The sequence below is a fragment of the Amblyraja radiata genome, chromosome 7 (assembly GCF_010909765.2).
Source record: "Amblyraja radiata isolate CabotCenter1 chromosome 7, sAmbRad1.1.pri, whole genome shotgun sequence".
In the NCBI taxonomy this organism is placed as follows: Eukaryota; Metazoa; Chordata; class Chondrichthyes; order Rajiformes; family Rajidae; genus Amblyraja; species Amblyraja radiata.
Window position 1 is genome coordinate 17,418,792 of NC_045962.1, and position 27,643 is coordinate 17,446,434.

The 27,643-nt window shown below is 40.3% G+C and overlaps 1 protein-coding gene across 1 annotated transcript in view; it reads left to right on the forward strand.

Annotated features, from left to right (window-relative positions):
• Positions 1-27,643, forward strand: part of LOC116975080 (collagen alpha-2(V) chain) — a 246,679-nt gene that overhangs the window by 173,387 nt on the left and 45,649 nt on the right. The window contains exons 23-37 of the mRNA XM_033023785.1: positions 4,071-4,178; positions 4,731-4,784; positions 4,898-4,996; positions 6,436-6,489; positions 8,430-8,528; positions 9,977-10,030; positions 10,143-10,196; positions 11,033-11,086; positions 13,560-13,613; positions 19,036-19,080; positions 19,169-19,267; positions 20,186-20,293; positions 20,390-20,443; positions 21,550-21,603; positions 21,782-21,835. Of these exons, the coding sequence (XP_032879676.1) occupies positions 4,071-4,178; positions 4,731-4,784; positions 4,898-4,996; positions 6,436-6,489; positions 8,430-8,528; positions 9,977-10,030; positions 10,143-10,196; positions 11,033-11,086; positions 13,560-13,613; positions 19,036-19,080; positions 19,169-19,267; positions 20,186-20,293; positions 20,390-20,443; positions 21,550-21,603; positions 21,782-21,835 (1,044 nt within the window). The remainder of the gene's footprint in view (positions 1-4,070; positions 4,179-4,730; positions 4,785-4,897; positions 4,997-6,435; positions 6,490-8,429; positions 8,529-9,976; positions 10,031-10,142; positions 10,197-11,032; positions 11,087-13,559; positions 13,614-19,035; positions 19,081-19,168; positions 19,268-20,185; positions 20,294-20,389; positions 20,444-21,549; positions 21,604-21,781; positions 21,836-27,643) is intronic.

Consider the following 27,643-nt stretch of genomic DNA (forward strand, 5'->3'; position numbering starts at 1 on the left):
CCATCTATAAAACATCATGGACATTCAGCAACAGAAACGTACCCAAGTATGAAGTCAGACTATCAACTCTGGCTCATTAAGAGTGGAGGACTGGTCAGGAGCCAGATCAGTTGTATGAAAATTGTGGTTCCTTGTTGTGAAGTTGCCAGGCGGGACTATATGAATGCTAACCAGTAAATAGAGCATTCAATAGATGGCTATGTGCCACAGGGAATGATGACCTTAGAAGACCATTAAATGGCTACCAAGAAGAGGAGGCCGCATGATCATCCCCATCATCAATGATGACAGAGCCCAAGACATACATGGTAATGACAAGGCTGAAAAATTCACAACCACATTCATTCAAAAGTGCTGGGTGGTTAATCTGCCTCCGCTTCCTTCTGAGATTCTCTATCATCTCAAAGCCAGCGTCTAGGCAATTTGATTCACTTCTCATGGCTGATAGCAATGGATACAGCCAAGGCTATGGGACTCAATATGTGGCTCAAGAGGGTCCTAACCTGAAATGTCATCCATCCACAACCAGCACAGATGCTGCCCGACCCACAGAATTACTCCAGTATTTATGTAGCAAGGAACTGCAGATGCTGCTTTATACCGAAGAAAGACACAAAATGCTGGAGTAACTCAGTGCGTCCGGCAGCATCTCTGTAAAAAAGGAAAAGGTGACGTTTTGGGTCGAGACCCTTCTTCAGATGTCCTGAGTCTGAAGAAGGATCTCGATCTGAAACACCACCTATTCCTTTTCTACAGAGTTGCTGCCTGATCTGCTGAGTTACTCTAGCATTTTGTGTCTACTCCAGCACTTTGTATTTTACTCAAGATTTCCAGCATCTGCAGTTTCCTGTTTCTCTGGCAGTACTATGGAAGGCCTTTGGTCCAGGATTAGCCATGCCTTTAGCCAAACAGTTCCACTACATTTACAACACCGGCAATGACAAGGCAATATAGAAAATTGAACAGATATGCCCTGTTCATCAAAATCAGTGTGAATCCAACTTGCCCAATGATTTCTCAATCAGTTTACAATCAATCATCAGCAAATTCAAGGAGATAACATCAACAGTACTACGTGTAGGATTTTCTCACCAGTAAACTACTAATCGGTTACAGTTTGGGTTTAGCCTGGAACTTTTCATATCAGACCTTCTCAGGACACTGGTCCAAGCAAGGACCACAGCGTACAATTTTAGTGGTTATGTGGGAGTGAGTGCTCTTAATGTCGAAGTAATATTGGATGTGGCATCAAGGAGAATGGTAGAACTGATATCAATGAACATCATGGAAGAAATACTCCAATGATTGACCTGAGACAAAGGAAGATGATTGTGTTTGTAAGAAGTCAATCAACTCACCTCAGGTCACCTCTTCAAAAGTTCATCAGAGCAGTGTCCTAGATCCAGCCACTTTTGGCTAATTCATCATGGACCTTCCTTCCATCTTTTGGGTCAGAAGTGTGGATGAAGGCTGATCTTTGCACTATGTTCAATTCCATTTGGAACTCCCAAGCAATTAAAACATCTGAACCTGCATGCATTCAGGCATGGGCTGACGAATGGCAAGTAACATTTGTGGCACAAACATGCCAGACAAGGACCAAATCCAACAAGAAAAACTCCAACCAATTATCTTGGACATTCAACAATGTTATTTTTTGCCATTACTATTCCAACTAACAAGATCCTGGGGTTTATCAATGACCAAAATCAAAACTGGACCAGCCGCATCAACATCATGCCTACACAAGCAGGTCAGAGGCTGGCTACCGTGTGAGGGGTGCCTCATCCCCTGACACTCTAAATCCTATTCACCATCATTAACGCGCAGCAGAACTGTGATGCAATACTCTACACTTGGCTAGATGAATGCGTTACCAGCACCATCCACCACTTGAGAATATTCATTTGTTTAACAACTGGTGTACAGTGGATGGCGTGCGTGCCATCTACATATAGCATGGTAGTTGCCTGTCCACACCACTGCCCAAATCTGCAACCTTTATCAATAATAACAAAGGCTTTCTGTGCATGAAAGCATCGGCACCTCCCCGTTTCCCTTCATGTCACACACCATCCTGATTTGGAAATATGTCATAGTCATAAGTTCATAAGTGATAGGAGCAGAATTAGGCCATTTGGCCCATCAGGTCTACTTCATCATTTAAACATGGCAGGTCTATCTTTTCCTCTGAACCCCACTCTCCCCATAACCCCTGACTCCGTAATAATCAAGAACCTGCCAATTTCCGCCTTAAAAATACCCAATGACTTGGCCTCCACTGCTGTCTGCGGCATTGAACCTGCTGACTAAAGAAATTCCTCCTCATCTCCTTCCAAAAGGAACATTCTTTTATTCTAACGCTGTGCCCTCTAATCCTAGACTCTCCCACTAGTGGAAACTTCCTCTCCACATCCACTCTTTCCAGGCCTCTATTCCCTCTGTCATCGCTGGTGGAAATGTTGAAATTTCTTACTCAAGAGAATAGCTGCAGAGCTTCAAAATTATAGTACTCTGCCATCTTCTCCAGGGCAATAGTGTTGAAGAGTAAATCATTAGCTATATTCTAAAACAATTAAAAAAATATATTCCATGAAGAAATATAAGCTCAAAGTGAAATATATTCTTCTTAAGCAGTCCTTAGGGATCAAGAATAATTTACGTCCATCCGGGATATGAAATGTATAATGAGGCCAATGTGGGAACACTTCCACAAATGGGATAGATGGTTGACAGGGTGGGTGGGTAGTCTGTTCAGAAATGTGCACCTTCCGCCACTTCTCAAGGACTCTGCCATCCTGATGTTTGGTCGAGGTTCTCGATACCGTCCCGAATACTTCATCTTTGCTTTAAGTTGTCGGGGGTCAGTAATCAGTGAGGATGCAACATTCTTCAAGGAGGCTTTGAGTGCATCCTTGAATCTTTTCTTCTGTCCACTTGGTAATCACTTCCCATGCCAACTGAAAACAGAAGCAAAATGTCATTCATCCATGGATAACCAAAATTGATCTTGGATTCAAAGAGATGGAAACAGGCGCTTTGGTCCAATTTGCCGATGCTGATCAAGATGCCACATTTACACTAATCCCACTTGCCCACACATGGCCCGTATTCCTCTAAACCATTCCTATCCATGTACCTGTCCAAATGTCTGTTAAATGTTGGTATAGTTCCTGCCTGCTCTATCTGCTCTGCAAGCTTGTCCAATATGTGACAAAGTTACCCCCCAGGTTCCTATTAAATCTTTCCCCTCTCACGTTAAACCTATGTGAAATTCTGGGTGAAAGACTCTGTGCATCTACCCTATCTATTCTCCTCGTGATCTTATTCACCTCTATTAAATAATCTCTCATCCTTCTGCATATAAAGTCCTGGCCTGCTGAACCTCTCCCTATACTCCCTATGTTCAATGTTTGTAGTGTGCCTTATTGTATCCAAAAAATTGTTGGGAGAGGGGAAAGATAATTCCTGGGAATTAATAAGACAAATAGATTCTACATACATCTACAAGTAGGAGAAAAAGATGGGAATAGTGTGAATTATGAGATCCCTTAGAGATTGGAGCTGAATCAGGAAATGGGTGAATATATTAAACAAGTGGCTTGCTGCATCATCATCGTTCCAAAATTCTTCACCTGCATGTTAACTAGATGTGGTCTATGAAGCAGCACATCAATCCTATAGGCCTTTATTACAAATGTATCATCCCGTGCTTCCAGGTTCAAAGAGCTGTGTATATGAATCCCATATTCTCTGTTCACATACCTCTTTTAGCATTGCACCATTTAAACAATATCTTCACTTTTCCTTCCAAGTGTATCGCATCACTTTGTAATACATTTCATCTGGCATTTACAACAGTTTGAGATTTTGTTTTGCTTTTATAACTCATTTAAAATATTAGACCCATTATTATTTTCCCTTACTGACCGAATACACTTCATATCCAGTACGAGGTCTGTGAAATAAATGTGGTTAAAATGCTTTGAATTATTCAAAGGGAATGATCTGTGCAAATGTTCAAATGCAGATAATCATACAACATGTTTCTTCTACTTTGATCCATCTAGGGTTCACCTGGTCCACAGGGAACTCTTGGTCCAATGGGTGAAGAAGGCAAGAGAGGACTCCGCGGTGACCCTGGTTCAATTGGTCCTTTTGGGGCAGTTGGAGAAAGAGTAAGATAATGACAGAGATTATATGTGCAATCAGATGTGACTTCAATAATTATTCAATTGCCTTGGAAGGCATTCAGAACACCCATTTAAAAAAAAAGATTTAATTTAATGGTAACTTTTCAATGTGCATGTTAAATTAATGAATATGTATGGTATTGAAATAAATATGACAGATGGCTCATAATCATTTGATAGATAGATTAAAGAAAGCACGCTATATGATTCACCTATTTACCTCAGAGGGTCACAGGAGCTTTTTAGGCTCTGCATTACACAAGATCAATGAGGCATTTATTCCTATGGTTATCATCATTCCCAACCTGGTACTGCATAGATCGGTATGGGTGATGGTATAATCAAGACTAATGGTAATGTATTCTGAAATTCAACTGTTTACAGTGTCCACGTTGCCAGTGAGGAATGTTACCCAAGCATAGTCAATGTTCAAGGAGCTGAGCACATAGGGAAATTAAAAAGGCTAAAACTTAATTCAAAATCACCGAACATTCTTTAGCCATTTAAATGCCGACATCTCATCTTCTTTCCAATTAGGGTTCCCCAGGTAATCGTGGTTTTCCAGGTCAAGATGGGTTACCTGGTCCAAAGGTATGTAGCCATTTTAATACAATGAATTAAAAGGCATATATGGTATGTATTCGATAATTCAAAGTTTTCTGTGGTGGACCTCTGCTCAACAAATGTGCTTTCTACACCTCCAGGGTGCACAAGGACAGCGTGGTATCACAGGTCCTTCAGGCCCTAAGGGATCGGTTGGTGATCCTGGCCGCCTTGGTGATCGTGGTCTCCCAGGAGCAAGGGTAAGAGTATACAGTAACGTGGGATTTGAATAGTGTGACAGTGTCCCACTGACATTCGCAATACAGTAAACCCTCGCAATTATGATCCACGGAGGGGGAGGTGGTGGGGGGGGGGGGGAAGGGGGTGGCTGTTGTCTGTCATTGCCGATTGCCTGTCATAACCGAATGAGGGGGGAGGGGACAAAGTTTTACCTGGGACCGGGAGTGAAGAAATGCAGCGTTGGGGAGAGGGGGGGGGTTAAACAAATTGGAAATTGCAGGACAAGGAGCTGCAGAGCCCACAAGCGGTGCACCAGGGATTGGCCTGGTATTCACAGCGCCTTCATGCTGCAGGCTTTGTCCGTTCCTGCAACCAGAAGCACGTCACGTGGCACCAGTTCATAAGATAACCTGGCGGAAGTGAAGGGGGGGGGGTGCAACGGAAGCATCACTCCATTAAATCCAAAATCCACTATATGGAGGTCTGTTGTTGTGAGGGTTTACTGTAATTAGAGGGAAAAGTAACATATTTGGTTCCATGGCTGCATGTTTGGCATGTTTTCCCAGTTTACTAAAGATTAATACAATGGATATTTATCTCATATTAGAAACCATCAATGTTACAAATAGTTTTGTAAATACTGTAAATACTGAAAATAACATCTAAAGAAAAATATATAAAATCTAAATTTTGAATTTGTTTAATTTGATTTTTACTTAAATTAACACAAAAGTCACATTTTTGTTTGAAATTATAGTTTAACATCTTGACTCTTTTTACTCCTTTTGTTTTTTTGTGGGTGTTTTTGTGTATTTAAATTCTCTATCCCAGTTTTTAAAAAATTGAAATTTAGGAAACATTAAGAGAATCCACTTTTATTTTATATCCCTTTTCATAATACATTTCCTTTGTGACTGACTTTGCATAATCCAGATCTGTCTCTAAAAAAACCCAGTTTCTTCCCTGTAGTATAAATGAACTAGGAACAGAATCATATGTGCAAAGAACAACTGCAGGGGCGGCAAGGTCCCGTATGTTCCCTCAGTCTCGTCCATGGTTTTCTATTTAACTAGTTTAGTGGCAAGAGTTGATTTTTGATGTAAGTAAAAAGGAACTGAGAAGATGGTCACGGGGATGAGAATAGAAAAAAATATTTTTCTTGTAACTTGTCAAGATATTGCAATTCTAAACCGATGTGAATTTGTAACTCAATTGTCTAGGCAAGTAAGAAGTTTAATTGAAATATTGCAAAAACTAAAACTGAAGAGAGAGACGAAATTGTGTAATAAATGAATTTCCCAAAAATATATATTTTTTGGATGAAGTATTGACATGAATTGGCAGACTAGTCACATAGTCACAGGATTCATCTGCATCCTGTTACATGGTATTTAATGAATATTTTAATGGTAACATTCAACCAATACATTGATGTCATAGATTTCCATTAAAATTACAGGGTCTAACAGGAAATTCAGGCGTCACAGGCCCAGAAGGCAAGGCTGGACCGGCGGTATGTATTTAAATCAGTATGTAACATGGGATGGAATGGTGTTCAATGGGATGTTGTTATGATTTGTTTTAGAGTTGCTTTTTCTGTGCCCTTGGTTATTATAATGCATTAATTTATGGTTGTTTCACAGAATTAGATTACAAATGCAATTCTAATTGCATACCCACACAGCAGAGCTAATATGATATTTTGATCATTTTGTTCCATTTCTTCTTAAGAAAGCACTAATGTTGTTAAGGAAGTTGGCTTTTAACCCAAATAAACGATTCTTTGGAGAGGTAGTCTTTGAGCGAAGCAATATTGCCAAGAGGAAATTAATAATGACCAAATGTTTCATGTTACAGTGTTAGCTATAGCCTCCAAGCATTCACTCTGCGTGAAAATCTACATTTGGTTCTGCTGGATCAATTTATAAAAATGTATAGCCTAGTAGACACAATAAACTGCAGGGGCTGGAATATTGAGCAGGAATCTTTAGAATTTGATTCTGTAGTAGGGCCCTAACTCAAAATGCTGCTTATCCATGTTCTACAGAAGATGCTTCCTGGCCTACTGAGTTACTCCAGCACTTTGTGTTTTTTGCTTACAAAAGTTATTTAACTGTGGGCCAGATTATGCTCGATGTGGCATCTGAAGCACTAAATCTACTGTATGCTCTCAGGATTATGTTTGCAAGATCTATGCAATTTTGAGCTCCTTATTTAAGATAATAATTAATTTAATAAGAGATTTCCTACAGAGGGAATGCAATGAAGGTTTATGAGATGGGTACCTCGAATGGCAGGTCTGCCATATGAAGAGGGACAGGTTAGACTGGGCCACGATTCTTTAATATTTGGAAGAATGAGAGATGAACGTTGTTTAAACGTACAACATGCTTAAAGGGATCAAAAGGGTGGAATCATGGGGAATGGTTCTCCTGGCTGAGGAGTCTAGATCTAGGGATCACAGTCTCAAAATAAGGAGCATGACATTGAGGACTGAAATGTAGATAACGTTCATCACCCAAAGGATGGTGAATCTTTAGTATTTTCTACCACAGATGGCAGCTGAGACGGCCATTGATTCCATTCAAAATCACAATTCTGGTAGATTTTCAGATATTAACAGGATCAGAAGGTGTGGGGAGAGGGTAGGAAAACGGTGTTGTTAGAAAATCAGCATTGTTCTTGTTGAATGACTGAGCAGAACTGAGGGGACGGTTAACATACTCTGTTTCTATTTCTTGGAGAACCACTTTGCAGCATCAAAGGAGAACGGAGCGCATTGCCTCTGTGATGATAGATAACGTTGGGACACCCTTATCAAATCTTTTCATTCTTTGCCCTGGCAATGGACTGAGTTAGCACTGTATAATATTTTGTCTGGTTTTACTGACCATTAGTAAATTAATTTTATTTACCTTCCCCCTCAATTTGAAATTTTCAATAAATTCATATTATGGTATCACCTCCTGTATACAAGTTGATTGGCTTTTAAATTTTAATCGCTTGGCTTTTAAATTTTATTGGGTCAACGTGCTATGAATACTAATAAGAAGGAACATTGGTTATTACATTGCCCATGAAACTGTAGCTTCATCGTCTATTCTTTCAGTGTTTTGCCAGTGTCCTGTAAGTCTGGTGAGCGATGGTTCAATATGTGCAGGAAAGAACTGCAGATGCTGGTTTCGATGATTCAGTAGGATTTTCTCAGAGGCACAAGGAGCTAAATTATCTTATACTGTGTAGAGAGCTTCCTTAAGAGAAAAAATGTTCATTTGCCAGTGTGACCCATTGTTCCCCCTCATTTCGGAAGAGATACTTGAGAACAATTTGAATAATTTTTAAGGTTGCCATCTTTGTGCTTCTTGATTACATTTATAGTGAGGGCACATGGATTATGAACTAACATTCCAAGTCATGGTTGACTTACTTGTACCAATGTTGATGTGTTGCCAGGGACCTTCAGGTGAGGATGGACGTCCAGGCCCATCAGGACCAATTGGACTGAGAGGTTCACCTGGTTCAATGGGTATCGTAGGACCGAGGGGTCATTTTGTAAGTAACACAATTGTTTTTCAGCTTACAATATACTGGCATAAAATGTCACAGATATCCATTTCAGTTGTTAATTGAATTAAAATCTAAAATAAGGGTTGATTTTCTGTATGTGCTCTTAAAATAAGGAACAAGCATATTTAACTATCACACCAGTAGGCCATTCAGTCCTTTGGGTCAATCTGGCTCTCAGCAGGATGATTGAATTAAACTCATTCCTACCCTTTTCCTCCGCAACCCTGTAACTTATACTGAACCACTCTTATGCTGGCTACACTTCATCAAAATTTCCATTCAAGTGCTTTGATTAGTTTACAAAGTAAAATCTCAACCAATATCATTGCTGATAATTAGCTATACATTGATAATTATGGAAAGGGGTTGAATGTTTCAGTTTTTACTTTTGTTTCAGTTTGGAGCTGTTTTCCAGTTTTTCTTGAAACCTTCAAAATGATGTATTGTCAGATGTTAAGGAATCTTCAGTAAGGGGAATGTATCAACACTCCACCTTATAAAAGTGGAACTATGTTGAAACTGGTGATAATCACAACATTCACATATTCCAGAGGAGACACAAGGAACTGCAGATGTTGGAACCTTGAGCAACACACAAAGTGCTGGAGGAACTCAGCAGCTTAGGTAGCAACTGTGGAGGAAATGGGCAGACAATGTTTTGGGTACGGGTCTGAAGAAGGTCCTGACATGAAACATCAGCCGTCCATTTTCTGTTACAGATGTTGCCTGTCCCGCTGGGTACCTCCAGCACTTTGTGTTTTGTTTGCGTGCATCGTCAAACTCACCTGCTATTCACCAAGCCACCACCATCACGCCACTGACCAGCAAACTGCACAAACAAAAGCAAATGATCACCAGCCTTTATCCACATTTTCAGAAACATGTACAACATTCCTAAAGCAAAACTGACTGGAAATGTAATTTCCACGTGGTTGACATTTAGAGTTATATCTACAGGGAAATAATAATTTTTAAATGAATTTTCCATGTTGGCTTTTGGAAATGTAAATTATGTTTATTTTGTAGTCAGTTAAAACTGAAAATTCAAACCCTAACTATTATAAAATATCTTTAATATTTAAAATTTTTAAATGGGCTGTGGTTCACTCAGAAAACAAAGCACGTGACCAAGTATAGAATCTGCATCATCCCTGCACTGTGCTGTGATGTATACAAAAGGCAGTGGAGGCCAATTCACTGGATGTTTTCAAGAGAGAATTAGATTTAGCTCTTGGGGCTAACAGAATCAAGGGATATGGGTAAAAAGCAGGAACGGGGTACTGATTTTAGATGATGAGTCATGATCATATTGAATGGCGGTGCTGATTCGAAGGGCCGAATAGCCTATTCCTGCACCTATTTTTCTATGTTTCTATAGAGCTGCCAAGTATTGTCTATATTAACTATTCTTACTAATAAACTTCTGCTTGCAGGGTGATCCAGGTAAGAGTGGTGAGAAAGGGCCTGCTGGTGCTCCAGGTCAACGGGTAAGTAACATATTTTAATGCCTTACAAATATGTTGACAAAATGCTCATGTAAAATCACTATATCGAAAACCAATTATTCTGAATTCTTGCTATTTTTCTCTTTTATAATAGGGCACACATGGCAAGGATGGAGAAGCTGGACCTCAAGGCCATGTTGGTCCAAAGGTGAATCCAAGCATCTAAACTGAATTATATCTATGTGTATTTATAATCCTGTTACTAGATACATACGCTTCAGCATTAATAACTTCCATCAGTTAATTTCCATCATTAAGATCAAAACTATGTAGTAGATCAATAAAGAGTTTGTGTTTATTTATTTCTGCTTTAATGTATTAACTAAAATCAAAGCATGTTCCAATTAAGAGTGATGATTCTATTTTTGTCAGCATGAGGTAGAACCAGAACAACTGAAAGATAATTAGCTATACATTGTACATTATACATTATACATACAGATCAGTCTGAATAAGGGTTTCGGCCCGAAACATCACCTATTTCCTTCGCTCCATAGATGCTGCTGCACCCGCTGAGTTTCTCCAGCATTTTTGTGTACCAACTGAAAGATAATGTCCTCTCGTGAAATTGCAGTAACAGCAAGCATGTTACATCTCCTTTCTCTGAATATGTTTATTTTGAACAAATCCAAAGATAATGGTGACCAAAATGCAAAACACCAAACAGGGCTTAATGTAGTCATATTTCAAAGATTATTTTCAATGATTCCATTTAATTTCATAGTGTAGAAGCAAATTTTACGCACATAGAACAATTTATCATTGTGCCACTCTTAATGAAATTAAAGTCTGCAGAAGCGTCTTGACCCGAAATATCACCGGTTCCTTTTCTCCAGACATGCTGCCTGACCCGCCGAGTTACTCTAGCACTTTGTGTCTATCTGTAATGAAATTAATAATGCATCTTTAAAGAAAGTAATTGTAACTTGTCAATAAATAGGAAACCAAGTAAATCTGATGCATTTTTATTCTTTTTTTGGACAGGGTCAAACAGGTGACAGAGGAGAACAAGGTCCTCCTGGCCCTCCAGGGTTCCAGGTACGTAAAGAAATACATTTTGGTTGTAACATTTCTGGTGAATAATTTTTGAAACATTTTTGTCATCTAACATGCAAGGTTAGTTACGATAACGTCTTAACTAGATCGTCATCTAGATCCTTCACTAGAGTCCCATTGTCTGTAACTCATTTTCACCTAGTCCACAGTTAATAATGACATGTTTCCTTTATCATTGTTACTTTTTTGCATATCTTTGTGATTTATATATTCCAAAATACTGCTGAACCGATTCAAACTATGTTTAAAAAAATCTGTCAATGAAATAATTCATGTTCAATTAATTGGCACAATAAATCATTAAAGTAACTAAAAACTATAAGGATGTACTGTACAACATTAATGTACTCTATCTAATGTCATGGAATCACGCTAGATGTCAATAGCGGAGGTAATTGACTCCACCAAGATTCAACGGTTAAAGTTAAGATAACTAAATGTCGGTCTGAAGAAGGGTCTCGACCCGAAATGTCACCCATTCCTTCTCTCCAGAGATGCTGCCTGTCCCGCTGAGTTACTCCAGCATTTTGTGTCTACCTTCCCTTTAAACCAGCATCGGCAGTTCTTTCCTACACACAATATTATTTTCTACCTCCGAGTGACAAATGAGGAAGCCACTGAGGGTAAACATAGAATATTGGTCTATTATTTTTTGAACAATGGACACACAGTGAGATTATATACAATATTTATGAGCCCACGGTATATCAGAGTAAAATAGGAGTAATAAAGAAGGTAGAAAAGGTTGAAACTGGAAGGTGAGGCAGGCTCATCCTTTTGGGAAGATGGTCTAAGTTGTTCCCATTCCATTTGAGAAAAGAGATGCTGCATTAATTGTCTTCCTTGTCTCTTCCCCTCACAAAGCATTTCTCTGTAGGAGGAGATATCATTTTGAACAATTCTCTACGCTGAGCTGCATCTGCTATCTGAGTCACTCAGAAAATAGATCTGTTACCTCCACAGTCTTTGTGAAGATTTCAACAAATTTGCTGTATTCAGAATTCTTTCAACTATTGTTTTAGCTGTTAGTCTCCACATGAACACTGTGTTGTTACAGCTCCTTAATTGTCTCATCCAAAGCGCTGCTCTTTCTCAACATTATACACACCCTACCCTCACTACTAGCTGCTGACTTTCTTCAGTTCAGTTTATTGTCACGTGTACCGAGGTACAGTAAAAAGCTTTTTGTTGCGTGCTAACCAGTCAGCAGAAAGACATTACATGATTACAATCAATCCATTTACGGTGCACAGATACATGATAAGGGAATAACATTTAGTGCAAGGTAAAGCCAACAAAGTCCGGTCAAGGATAGTCTGAGGGACATCAAAGAGTTAAGGGGCTGTCCCACTGTACGAGCTAATTCAAGAGCTCTCCCGAGTTTAAAAAAAAATCAAACTTGTGGTAAGCATGTAGAATGTAAGGAGCGGGTACGTCGGAGCTCGGGAGCGGCTATTACTGTAATTCTCTGAGTTCGAATCAGGGGAAACTCGGGAGAACTCTTGAATTAGCTCGTACAGTGGGACAGCCCCATTAGATAGTAGTTCAGCACTGCTCTCTGGTTGTGGTAGGGTGATTCAGTTGCCTTATAACAGCTGGGAAGAAACTGTCCCTGAATCTGGAGGTGTGCGCTTTCACACTTCTACACCTTTTGCCTGATGGGAGAGGAGAGAAGAGGGTGTGGCCAGGGTGTGACTCATCCTTGATTATGCTGCTGGACTTGCCGAGGCAGCGTGAGGTATAAATGGAATCAATAGAAGGGAGGTTGGTTTGTGTGATGATCTGGACTGCATCCACAATTTGCTGCAATTTCTTCCAGACATTCTGGGCTCCAATATTTTAATCTGTCCTTTCACAATACCATGGGAATTGTAGCAGGTGAATTGCTGATAAACACAACAGAACATACCACTGCACTCTTGTAGGCTGATCAATAATTGTTTTTTGCTTCTCATGGGTCAAGTGACAAATTATTTACCTTACTTTCATTAGCTTCAACTGATATTTTTCAACCAAGCCCACGAGTATTATCATGGATATTGCTAGATGGGGTACTAGTTTACATAAATGTATGCATCTTTGAACATAGAACATGGGAAATTAAATCAGAGCAATCAAATTACTTTAGGATTTAGGATCAGATTGGCCGCCCTTGTCACCAATGCTAAATAGATGGTTGATGTTGATGGAATCTTGACTTCACATACATAGACTCAGTTCTATTGATTTCAATGGAACCAGTTGTATAGAGGTACTGCTACTGGTAACCATGTACGAGTTTAATACTAGTGACAGAAGATGGATTTCCCTTCTTGAATGCAAAATTCTGTTTTATATACGCACTGTTTAGACGGAGGGTGAATACATCTGTAATAAACATTACTCAGTAATCCATAGATAGTGATAAGTGAATCACACTGAATGTTAATTTATTTTCAACCTCTGAATGCTCTAGGGTCTGCCTGGACCCCCTGGTCCTCCTGGTGAATCTGGCAAACCTGGAAGTGAGGTAAGATGAAGTTTGCTAACATTTTCTCAATTTGTTGGATATATATCATTTATATATTGTTAAGTAATGGAAAGAACATGCCTGTCCACATGAACATAAACATGTCACATTAATGTAATTCTGTCATTATATTTTAAACTAGATAAAACCAATGAAAACATGTGCTTGCATAACAAGGCTAAGCCTAGTAATCCATTGCATTTCATTGAAACTGAGAGTAATACCAAGAAAAGACCAATGAATGTTTTCATTTACAGTCCAGCGAGTCATTTAAAAGTGAAAATGGAATCTATTTAACATGCATGGGGTCTCTGGAATTAAACATGAATGAATAATGGTGAAGTAGGGACCAGTTTTACCTTTTGTACAAATTTCATTTTTCATTGGTGATCGACCAGTAAATCAGTAATCAGTAGGTCTAGTTTCCAGAGATCTACACTAAGAATCCAGACGCCACATGTTTGGAAATGTAAAGTCAGTTAAAAAACTGGTGTTTGTAAACCAAGTGTTAATCACTAGGAATGACGACCACAAAAACCATTGATTTGCCTCAAACAAACATTTGGTTCAGTTATGTCCTTCACGGGTAGATATCTGCCATCCTTTCCCACCATTCTGGTTTACCTGCATCTCCAGACTTACTCTTTAAAAAAAATGCCCTCAAAGATGTTCTCCAATACAGTCTAACAAGCCAGTCCCTTGTAAGGTGGCTCACCACTACCATACTACCATCAAAGTTAGGGATCGGCAAGAAAAGCTGGCTTTGCCTGCATCCCTAAGATTCTGTAAAATGGATACATTAAAAAAAAACAAATACTATTTTAACTGTACAGCTGTTGGTGCAAGCAACTCTTCTGGCTTACTACACCGTAAGAAGATGTTAGTGATTGGGTAGGAGTGTCTGAAACTAGAGAGCATAGATTTAAGGTGAGAAGTAAAATACTTATAAGGGACATGAGAGGCAAAGTTTTCACTCAAAGGGTGGTGGGCCATGCTGCCAGAGGTAGCTGTAGAGGTGGGTAAAATTACCATGTTTAATTTTGCACAGGTGCTTGGATAGATAAGTTTTGGAAGGGTATGAGCCCAATCAGGCAAATAGGATTAGCTTAGGTACACATTTTGTTTGGCATGGCTCTTGTACAGGTCAATTAATTGATGCTTTTAAGGGGAGAATATCTTTCATTCATTGTTCTTTATCTCTACATCATCGTCTATATCTCTTATTTCCCTTATCCCTAACCAGTCTGAAGAAGGGTCTTGACCTGAAACGTCACCCATTCCTTCTCTCCAGAGATGCTGCCTGGCCCGCTGAGTTACTCCAGCTTTTTGTGTCTTTCTTCATATTAATACATTGGTTTTGTTGTCACGATTGAGCTTCCACTGGTTGTAGTTAACAGAACCAGATATTGTTACTTGTTAATGCCTGGGTTTAGATGTGATAGGTAAATGTGCAAGTAACAATTTGATCTCCCAATTATGCAAAAAAATTCCATTCACACACTAATATTTCTACAAAATTAAATATGTAGCAAAAAGCTACGACTCAAATTGTATATTTTTACAAAAAGGGAACAAATGCCTATCCTGTAGTCTTCCTAATTTTGGAAGCAAAAATAAATAGTTTAGAGATACAGTCTGGAAACAGGCTCTTCGGCCCACCGTTCTGTGCTGAGCACAATCACTCATACACTAATTCTATCCAACATGGTACGGACAATTTACAGAAGCCAATTAACCTACAAACCTACACGTCTTTGGAATGTGGGACGAAATCGGAGCACTGAGAAAACCCATGCGATCACAGGGAGAATGTACAAACTCTGTACAGACAGCACCCGTAGTCAGGATCAAGCCCAGGTCTCTGTTGCTTTAAAGGCAGCAGCTCTACTGCTGCACCACTGCCACTACAAAAAATGTTTTGATAATGGAGATATATTAAAATAGCCATGTAATAAATGCTGACTAATAGGATGATTCTAAAGCAATGAATAAGTTATCCTAACTTGCTACCTAAGGCTGCAAAATATAGTATAAATCGATTTTTTGATTAAGTAGACTGATATGTTCTCTCCTGTTCAGAAGAATAATGGGGATCCCACTAAATTCTAAAGGGGTTTGACAGTGTAAGAAGTTGCTACTCTCATGTGAATTATAGGTGTATTTATTTATTATCAACTCCATTTTCTGGCAGCTTATGACTTACCATTGTATGAGTGCAGTTTTTTTATAATGCATTTGCTATTTCTGTCTTTATAGTCTTTACTTTGGAATGGTTGCATTGTGTGATATCATCCAATCTACTTGGTCTTTTTCGTTAGGTGTCCCGTTCTTTCATTTATTCATTTCTTCTTGGCATTTTCCTGCCCTACTCTTACACAACATATTTTGTTAACTTCCTTTCATTGATCCTTGCTCTTTTTCAATGGTATCTGTTCAAATTCCTCTGTTCTGTGGAAAAATAGATTTCATCTAATATAACCACTTTACCTTTTTTTCTTATTTGATACCAGGATTTAAGTCAAATAAGCAATGCAACATTTATCATCTTCCTGTTTTTCCAAGAGATTGTAGAGGGATTTTCTCTTAAATCTTTGATTGGGATCCTATAATCGTATCAGAGATGGTGGTTCATGTTTTCAGAAGTTTGATGCAGGAGATGGTGAAGAAATGAACAAAATTATCAAAGTGGAAGCGTGTCAATAATATTCTTGTGTTTCTGCTTCTCCCAAGAGTTGCGAATCAGGACAACAATATATTTGATGTGTTGACATTCACAGTTTCAGAGTCGTCTTGTTGAGTCTCATTGTCTACAAATTGTTTTCACCAAGCCCACAGCTACCAATGGCCTGTTTCCTTTATCATCATTACTTTTTTGCCTATCTTTCATTCATTTGTTCTATATCTCTCTGTATCACCGTCTTTATATCTCAGGTTTCCTTTCCCCCCGACTCTCAGTCTGAAGAAGGGTCTCGACCTGAAACGTCACCCACGCCTTTCTCCAGAGATACTGTCTGACCCATTGAGTTACTCAAGCTTTTTGTGTCTATCTTCAGTTTTAACCAGCATCTGCAGTTCCTTCCTTCACATGGAGATCAACCTTTAGAAATTGTAGTAGGATTTCTCAAGTTTAGACTTGCTTTTTTAATCTAAAATTTATTTTTTTAATATTCAGCATTATATTGTCAATTAATATATTCTTTTACTTTAATATTTCCTGACTTCAGAGGTTGTTTCCTCCATGGACTATCTGGACTCAGAAAGCCTTTGATAAGGTCCCACACAGGAGATTAATGGGCAAAATTAGAGCACATGGTATTGGGTGTAGGGTATTGACATGGATAGAAAATTGGTTGGCAGACAGGAACCAAAGAGTAGGAATAAACAGGTCCCTGTCAGAATGGCAGACAGTGGCGAGTTGAGTGCCGCAAGGCTCGTTGCTGAGGTCGCAACTATTTACAATATATATTAATGATTTAGATGATGGGATTAAAAGTAACACTAGCAAATTAGGAGGTTGTAGGGTGACTTGGATAGATTGAGTGAGTGGGCAGATACTTGGCAGATGCAGTGTAATCTAGATAAATATGAGGTTATCCACTTCGGCGGCTAGAACAAGAAGGCAGATTATTATCTCAATCGGGTCAGATTAGGAAAAAGGGAAGTGCAATGAGACCTGGGTGTCCTTGTACACCAGTCACTGAAAGTAAACATGCAGGTACAGCAGGCAGTGAAGAAAGCTAATGGCATGTTGGCCTTCATAACGAGAGGATTTGAGTATCGGAGTAAAGAGGTCCTTCTGCAGTTGTACAGGGCCCTGGTAAGATAACATCTGGAGTGTTGTGTGCAGTTTTGGACTCCTAATTTGAGGAAGGACATCCTTGCTATTGAGGCAGTGCAGCGTAGGTTCATGAGGTTAATCCCTGGGATGGCGAGACTGTCATATAATGAAAGAGTGGAAAGACTGGGCTTGTATTCACTGGAATTTAGAAGGATGAGAGGGTTTCTTATAGAAACGTTAAAAATTATAAATGTACTGGACAACCTAGATCCAGGAAAAATGTTCCCAATGATGGGGGAGTCCAGAACCAGGGGCCTCAGTCTAAGAATAAAGGGAAGGCCATTTAAAACTGAGATGAGAAAAAACTTTTTCCCCCAGAGAGTTGTAAATTTGTGGAATTCTCTGCCACAGAGGGCAGTGGAGGCCAAGTCACTGGATGAATTTAAAAGAGAGTTAGGTAAAGCTCTAGGGGCTAGCGGAATCAAGGGATATGGGGAGAAGGCAGGCACGGGTTACTGATTGTGGATCAGTACCACAGCCATGATCACAATGAATGGCGATGCAGACTCGAAGGGTCAAATGGCCTCCTCCTGGACCTATTTTCTAAGTTTCTATATTTCTATTACTATTATTTGATATGCTTTGGTTAACTGTCAGACAGAATGCTTTATATTTGAAGTTGGAGCAGGCTTGAAAGATGATATGATCTACTCCTCTTATATTTTATGCTTTTAATTTGAGTTGAAATTGTTCAACAATATTCACTTGTTTTTATTTTCATATCTGACTCTCATGGTCGCTGAATTTTTTTAATAGCAACAACTTTCCTACGTATTTTGAGAAGTCAGACATAGTTTGTAATACTGAACAATACAAACTAACCAAGTGATCCTGGGCTGGGTTCATCAGTAACCAGATGTTGCCTAAGACCCATATAATCTGGGGAATTGATTGACCTCAAAACACACGCTCTGGAATGACAATCTTTTAATTTCCTTTTATTTCATCTAGGAATGCACCCACATAAACTTAAGATAAGCAGCTGCTGTGGTGGATCGCTAGCCAGCTGAGAGGCATGAAGCAAATATCATATTTTTTCTCACTGGGTCCCAACTCTGACAAACCTTAACAACTTTCAGAACTGAAAGTTTAAGAATGTTGGATTATAGTTTGAATGTTGAATGATCAAAGGTTCCTTTCCAGAATCACAAATTTAGCAAATGTTTCTGTGGCACTTTTGTAATTTGACAATTCAATGTAGGCTTGTTTATGTTAGATCTTTATATCATCCTTAACAGGAGAAGCACATTTTTGAACACCAATGTGAACAGGCCGATAGTCCTGCTTATCTAATCTTTAGATTGTCTGTCTGAAATTTCCTAGCATAGAAAGTAAAATAATAGAAGTTCTGAATGTTGGCATCATCAAAGATTTAAGATTTAGAAATGTTACAACTTTTATCATTCTTTTTCATACAATATTTATGATGCATTTAGGCATAAAATAAATGTGCATTTTATTAAGAGCAGTTCTGAAGCTATGAATACTTAAGTATTTGAAGTGAAGAGAAGTGTAATGTTGGAAAATTGATTGTTGTCATTTCTCAAGTTCTTGTCCTCACTGCTGGCATTTATCTGTTGACAGGGTATCCCGGGTGACCTTGGTCCAATGGGCCATCTAGGTCCAAGAGTAAGTACAATTGCAACTTATTGTAAAATATATGCTATCTGTCTGAGATAAGAGAACACTGCTGATCTTAAATTATGAATTATTGCAGGGTGAACGTGGCATTCCAGGTGAACGTGGCTTGCCTGGACCTTCCGGTCTTCTGGGTCCAAAAGGAATCCCAGGAGGTGCTGGCAAAGATGGACCTAAGGTATTGTTAAGCACTGATTAGATCTATCATGTACATTTTGCTCACTCATTGTCTAGACAACAACGGTAATTTCCTTTCAGTAGTAAGTAATTGGCCTGCAAGCAATTTGCGCTGTTTGGGTAGATAGTGGAGTAAGATTTCCAGGCACCTCGGGTTTTACGCAGGGGTTACGTGCATGAAAAGCAGCGCATAAATCAATAAGCGTGTAAATCAATCATATGTCAGGCACCGCACGCACTACACTGCCATATGGTGCCAGACAAAAATTTGAGTGCATCATTCTGATAATGGGAACACGTACATTAAACTTCAGTAGTAATTAGACCAGAGTATTATTCAAAAAACGCGCATATCAAGCACGTGGAATACATGCAAATATTCCACCGCACTTTCTCTGCTGCTCTCTTGAAGAAGGTAACTCACACCAGGTTTCCCATAGTTGTGCCTCATTTAACTAGCCATTTTTCATGTGTGATCCCAAAATGAGACTGCACAGTTGAGAACAATCATTTCCTCATTTGGTGTACTTATGCCTAATCCCGACTCCAGCGGAAACACGCGGAATTCTTGCTGATTATTTTCCTTTCCCTGGGCTTTGGGTATGTTGTGAATCAAAAGATTAAGAGCAGAGCAAGGAATTTGGAAACCGGTCGCAGTTCCACAATCTGTGACATTTTATTACATGATCCAATATATTTATTCTTAATGATCCAATTTTAATTTGAAGAGTCTATCATATTGATCTCAACATTATATGGTAGTAAATCATTTTAAGACAAAGGACGCTTGTCTAGTTATTCCATAAAGTTGTAAGGGTCTACAATTTAGCTGACCTGTAAGAAAAGTTTTCTCAAGTTCCTCTGCATTTTAATATCCTGTTCATTGCTAATTTTGGTGATTGCACTTCTTATATTTCAGGGTCTTCCTGGACCTGCTGGGAATGTTGGAGATCTAGGTCCACCAGGTCTTCAGGGGATGCCAGGGGAGCGAGGAGCTTCTGGTCCTTCAGGTCCTAAGGGAGACAGAGTGAGTAAACATATGTGCCCACTTTTTCGGATGAATGCAAAGTTCAGTTAAGCTGTTTAACGCTCCTACATGATGACATCTCTTTTCAAATGACAGGGTACTGCAGGTGAAAAAGGATCTGAAGGTAATCCAGGCAATGATGGTGCCAGAGTAAGTAAACACTTCAACTTTTATCTGTTCTTATATCTAAAACCAGTTGGATGACACACACACTTACCTTCCGCTTATCTGCTGAAGTAGACTGGATCCATAAGAAACTGCAGATGCTGCAATCTTGAGCAAAACACAAGGTGTTGGAATATTGGAGATCGAAGAGTCCCAACCCGAAATGTTATCTGCGCATTTCCTCCATTGATGCTGCCTGACTCATTGAGTTTATTTCAATATTTTGTGCTTTCTGCAAGGTTCCAACATCTGCAGTTCCTTGTGTCTTCATTTTACTGCTCCTCTGTGAAATCTCCTCAAAGTATGCCTACTTTGAAGAAGTTCTCCTCTCAATGAGATTTTTATGACTCCCTCTTTCACTGCTCCCCCAAAGCAAAGTGCCCCACCCCAAAACGTTTTTCTGTCCATTGCCTCCACAGTGGCTGCCTGACCCATTGAGTATCTCCAGCAGTTTGTGCTTTCCTCAAATAGATTGTAAGATGCTGTACCAAGTGGATTGGTATTTAGGTTGCTGTGCTGTTAGATTTGGATGGGAAATAAGATAATGGGATATTAATGTGATAAATATGTGTCACATTCTACCATTTAACCAATGCAAAAGGGATTTAACTCTTCGCCCCTCATTCTCTCACCGTCCTCCAACTTGGAAGAGGCACTTTTGCCAATTCGTTCTAAACTTACCAAGTGCATGCAGTAAATTCTGAGTCCGTGCAATTTAAGAGGCTCGTGTGGGCCACTAAATCCAGCATTGACCCATCAAGACAAGTGACCTGTTTCATTCCTATAAAATGCCGTGGTGTAATTCCTCAATGCAGAGTTAATAGCCCCAAAGTGACTTAGAAAAAGGGAGAAATTCCACTGTCCTTGTTGCCCAGCAGACAGGAAGGAAACACAGTGAATAATAAAAAAAATAGGCTCACCAATAAAGAAGGATAAATGTATAAGAAATCCCTGCCTCACAATTTTCTGCCTGAAAATACCTCTTTCCACTTTCTTCCCAGCATCGGACCCCCCCCCGTTGACAAAACCAGTCTATAATATCAGATGCTGTGTGAATGACATTTTCTCTGCTGTTGTGTTGTTTATTACAGGGTCTGCCTGGCTCTCCTGGTCCAACTGGCAATACTGGTACTGCAGGAGTTAAGGTATTTCAGACAAGCTTTCTCATCTAATTACAAAAAGTGCAACTTCCAGATAATTTCAGTTGCCAGATAATCTTTTGTTGCTTGGTGATTTGCTCATTCTTTGAATTTATATTTTGAATTTACTGTGTTTTTGTCTCCTTGACCATAACTACCTTTTAATTTAAATCAAAAAATATAGGGTGAGCCTGGCTCCATCGGACGTCCTGGGCCTTTGGGTTCCCGTGGATCTCCTGTAAGTAAAAGCTAGAAGCATATCGAATGGAAAATGCAGCACTGTTACCTTTTTACCAGTAGCGTCTGGTCTTAAAGTATGTTAACAGAGATGAATTAAGTTCATTAAGTCATCAGATCAAAATGTTGGTCCATCAAGTCTACTCCGCCATTCAGTCATGGCTGATCTATCTTTCCCTCTCAACTCCATTCTCCTGCTTTCTTACTGTAACCTTCGACACCCGTACTAATCAAGAATCTATCTCTGCCTTAAAAATACCCAATGACTGGCCTCCACAGCCTTCTGTGGCAGTGAATTCCACAGATGCACCACCCTCTGACTGAATACATTTCTCGTCATCTCATTTATAAAGCTACTTCTTTTTATTCTGAGGCTGTGCCGTCCAGTTCTAAACTCTCCCACTAATGGAAACATCCTCTCCACATTCACTCCACCCAGGCCTTTCATTATTCAGTAAGTTTCAATGAGGTGTCCCCTCATCCTTCTAAACTCCAGCAAATACAGACCCAGAGCCATCAAACGCTCATCATATATTAACCCAATCATCCCTGCGATCATTCTTGTAAACCTCTCTGGACCCGCTCCAATGCCAGTACATCCCTCCTCAGATATGGGGCTCAAAACTACTCATAATACTCCAAATATGGTCTGACCAGCGCCTTATAATTCTTCAACATTACAGCCCTGCTTTTGTATTTTAGACCTCTCGAAATGAATGCTAATATTGCATTTGCCTTCCTAACTACCGATTCAACCTGCAAATTAATCTTCTGGGAATCCTGCACTAGTATTCCCAACTTCTTCGCATCTCCGATATCTGAATCCTCTCCCCATTTAGAAAATAGTCTACGCCTTTATCATGCTACCAAAGTGCATGACCGCGCACTTTGCAACGCTGTATTCCATCTGCCGCTACTTTGTCCCCTTTCCCAACCTGTCCAAGTCCTTCTCCAGAGTCGATGCTTCCTCAACATTACCTGCCCCTCCACCAATCTTTGTATCATCCGTAATCCACAAAGCCTTCAATTCTATCATCTGAATCATCAATATACAGCATGAAATGTAGTGGACCCAACAGCGACCTCTGTGGAACACTACTAGTCACCGCCAGCCAACCAGAAAAAGCCCCCTTTATTCCCACTCTTTGTCTCTGCCATTCAGCCAATCTTCTACCCATGCCAGTATTATCCCTCTAATACAATGGAATCATCTTGTTTAGCAGCCACATGATCGGTACCTTATTTATCAAAGACCTTCTGAAAATGGAACTAAGCAACATCCGCTGATTCTCTTTTGTCTATCCTGCTAGTTACTTCCTCTAAGAATTCCGACAGATTTGTCAGGCAAGATCTACCTTCCAAAGAACCATGTTGACGTCAGCCTATTTTATCATGTTCTTCTTGGTCCTCAGAAACTTCATCCTTAATAATGTACTTTAAAATCTTACCAACCACTGAAGTCAGGCTAACCAGCCTATAGTTTCTCCCCTTTTGCCCTGCTCCCTTCTTGAACAGTGGAATGACAATGTTCCAATCATTTGGAATCGCTCCTGACTCTAGTGATTCTTGAAAGATCACGACTAGTGTCTCTACAATCTCTAAAGCTACCTTTCAGAACCCTGGGTTGTATCCCATCTGGTCCAGGTGACTTATCCACCTTCAGACCCTTTCAGCTTAAAGGTCTTATTTCTCTGGTCTTTTATTTCCAGTCTCTTGAATCCAGTCAATTGAATATTAATGTACTGTACATCACTAAAATAGCCTAAATATGGCTAATTTTGTAATCCTGAGCCATGAAATGTAGTGCAGAAAACAGAAACTGATGGAAAAAATAAATTTGACTGTGCAACAACTATGTGGCCACTTTGGGTGGCAGATTTAGATTTAATACAACATTTTATTTGGATGCTATTGGTTGTAGATTAGTTTCGATATGATATGATACAATGTGATAGAAATGTATATATCCCATGAGGAAAATTGGTCTGCCAGCAGTCATGAAACACAACAAGATACACGAAACATGAAATTAGAGTGATGAGTGAAAAGTCCAGGATTGGGGATGTGCAAAGATTGAGGAGGGGGGGGGAAGGGGAGCTGTATTGTCCAAGATATCCTGCTGTTTGAGGAGCATCCTCCCCTCCAAGGCAACCTCTCCTCCTTTCAGAGTGGCACTGTGTTTGTGTGTGCATGCTGAAGGCATCATGATATACAGAGGTAGTGTGAGGAGTGGCCAGATCATAAAGATGTCATCAGTGTGCAATGCCAATCTTTTGCCAGCTCTGTTATTTTGGAACTAACGTTGATGCTATGCATTTCAGCTAACACCTTTTCTCAATCATTTACATGTGTTCAATGTCAGAACTGTCATCCGCCCTCTTTTTTGCTGAAATCTGCTTGGCAACAAAACAAAAGAATACCACAAAATGAAAATTACGAGTGAGATTTATGAACAAAATTCGTCTTATGTGAACCCTTAGTGCCTGCCTTCTGAGTGATTCTGTCTGACCTGGTGCTCCCATGCAAAGTCACGCTTGTGACTGGAATATAGATTGTGGATGGCTGCTGGCTTTTAATGAAGAAAGGAGCAAGTTGCCTTGGAGAGAAACCTCAAGGGGTTGCACACTTGGACAGGACCATCTCAGCTTAGGCAACAGGAGTCCAAAGCATTTGGTTGGAAAAGTGACAGCAAGAACAATAGAGAGGGGTAGCAGTGGGGTCATTAATGGTGCTATCTGAAAAGAGGTTTGCTAAAATATGCTCGCAGAGTCAAATGCTCATCGAGGTAATTGCTCAGTCATTATAATTGTCCACTGGAGATTACATCGCTGGGTTATTGAGACTCCTTGTACTTGAGAGTACGAGTCTCAATGTTCTATTGAATCTCCTCCACCATTAGAACAGCAGCCTGATCTTATGCATGTCTAAAAGTTGCACACAATTGCAGGATAGAAATCTGAGGCTCTATTGAGGTGGCACAGTGGCGCAGTGGTAGAGTTGCTACCTGGTTCGATCCCCACTACGGGTGCTGTCTGTACGGAGTTTGTATGTTCTCCCCGTGACCGGCGTGGGTTTTCTCTGAGATCTTCAGTTTCCTCCCACGCTCCAAAGACGTGCAGGTTTGTAGGTTAATAGGCTTGGTAAATGTAAAAATAGTTTCCAGTGGGTGTAGGATAGTGTTAATATGCGGGGATCGCTGATCGGCGCGGACCTGGTGGGCCGAAGGGGCTGGTTCCGCGCTGTATCTCTAAACTAAACATTGGATCACTTGCAGGATGCATGCACTTTATTGACCTTGCATTGGGGAGGGAATTGTGTCAGTGAATTCCACCTGAAAAGATAGAAATTGAGGAGGTGGAGAAGCTATTCAGGGGACAGAAAAGCCGGAAATCTCTAGGATTGGACAATCCCCCTCTACCCTCAAGCTCTGTGAAGCACAACTGGCACCCATCTACACATACATTTTCAACCAGTCTCTGCAAACCTGCACTGTCCCTGCCTGCTTCAATGTCTCCACTATTGTTCCTGTACCCAAAAAGACAAGGTTTACAGGTCTTAATGACTACAGGCCTGTCACACTGACCTCTGTAATCATGAAGACCCTTGAAAGGCTTGTGCTGGCCCACCAGAAAAATATCACAAAGGCTTATGCTGGACCCCCTGGAGTTTGCATACCGGGCTAATAGGTCAGTGGATGATGCAGTCAACCTAGGCCTGCACTTCATCCTCCAGCACCTAGAAAGTCAGGGACCTATGCAAGGATTGTGTTTGTGGATTTTAGCTCTGCATTCAACACCATTGTGCCAGAGCTACTACACTCCAAACTCTCCAAGTTGACTGTGCCTGAACCCCTCTGTCAGTGGATCACCAACTTCCTGACAGACAGGAAGCCGCATGTGGGTAAGCACATCTCGGACCCTCAGCATGGGAGCACCACAAAGCTGCGTACTCTCCCCTCTCCTCTACTCTCTCTACACCAACGACTGCACCTCCACAAACTCCTCTGTCAAGCTTCTCAGGTTTGTGGGAGACACAACTCTGATTGGACTGATCCAGGATGGGGAGGAATCTGCCTACAGAAAGGAAGTGGAGAAGTGACACAGCTGGCGTCCTGGTGCCTTTGTAACAACCTGGAGCTCAATGCTCTTAAGACAGTTGAATTGATTGTAGACTTTAGGAGAGCTCCCCCTCCCCTCCCCCCACTCACCATCAATACCTCAGTCACATCTGTGGAGTCATTTAAGTCCCTTGGAACCATCCTATCAACATTTCGAGAGTGGTCCTGAGCTACTATCCACCTCACTGGAGACCCTCAGACTATTTTTAATCGGACTTTACTGGACTTTACCTCACACTAAACATTATTCCCTTTATCATATTTCTGTACACTGTGGATGGCTCGATTGTAATAGTTAGATTGTATAGTCTTTCCGCTGACTGGTTAGCATGCAACAAAAACTTTTCACTGTACCTCGGTACACGTGACAATCAACTAAACTAAACTATATAGAGTTCATGGAAGAGAGTGATGCCAAGGTAAAAGTTTAGTCACAATCTTATTAAATAGAATCTCTGATGCTAAATGAGGGAGCAGGCGCAAGCAGCTGAATGGGCTATTCTGCTTTAAATATTTTATGTCACTATAACCTTCGCCTTGTGCAATGTTATTGGACTCTCCCATGCTCTTTTGCATTGCACGCTGGCTTTCCCAATGTACTGAGCCACACCCATCAGCCATACCCCAGATGCTTGGATTATTCATCTGGATCCTCTACACATCTCCATGAGATTGTGGCCTCAGGGGATCAGGCAGCTACATGATCCTTTACATTTGCTCTGTCTCAAAGCATCTCACGCCTGCTGGCTAACAATATGCAACACTCGCCCTTAAAAAAAGAGCCCTTATATTATGTAGCATCGGAGCGTGAGAATTCAACTGTTAAATTGAGTGGTACAGTGCTTTCCTTGTCAATCTGTTCTCATGTTCCTGCCTCAGCCAGGCCAGGTTGAGGTATTTGTCTATCTGAAAGAAGAACACTGCGTATAGTTCTGAAGGCAATGGAGGAATAAGATACGCACACCTACATCCACTGAGCTTATGAATCAGAGAGACACTGTATTAGACAGAATAGGAATGTGGAAAGGAGGATTAGATATGAACATACCTTATCAGTCTGAAGTCCCAACACGAAACATCACCCATTCCTTCTCTCCAGAGATACTGCCTGTCCCGCTGAGTTACTCCAGCTTTTTGTGTCTATAATCTCTTATGATCTCCATCTCCACAGTGAACCAGATGCTGTGTGTGGTTAGAACATGTAACATACAGAACAGTTCTGCACAGGAACAGGCTTTTCGGCCCATGATGTTTGTGCTCAAAACATGATGGCACATTAAACTGATCTCATCTGCCTGTACATGATCTATCTCTCTCTATTCCCTGCACTTCCATGTGCTTATCTAAAAGCTTCTTTAACACCACGATCGTATCTGCCTCCACCACCACTTCTTCCAATACGTTCCAGGCCCCAACTACTCTCTGTGCGTAAAACAAAACCTGCTCCTCACTTCTCCATTATACGTTACCCCTCTCACCTATAGCTATGCCCTGTACTGTTGGATATTTCCACCCTGGGGGAAAAGGTTCTGACTGTCTACCCTGTCTCTGCCTCTCATATCTATGTTAAATTTTCTAACAATGCAGAGCCTTTGGTTTGGTGTGGAGGTGAAGATCATAAAAGATTATGGTATGTTGCCTCACTCTTGGCAAGCAACGGTGTCATTGATAACACATCTCTGGTGTTAAAGT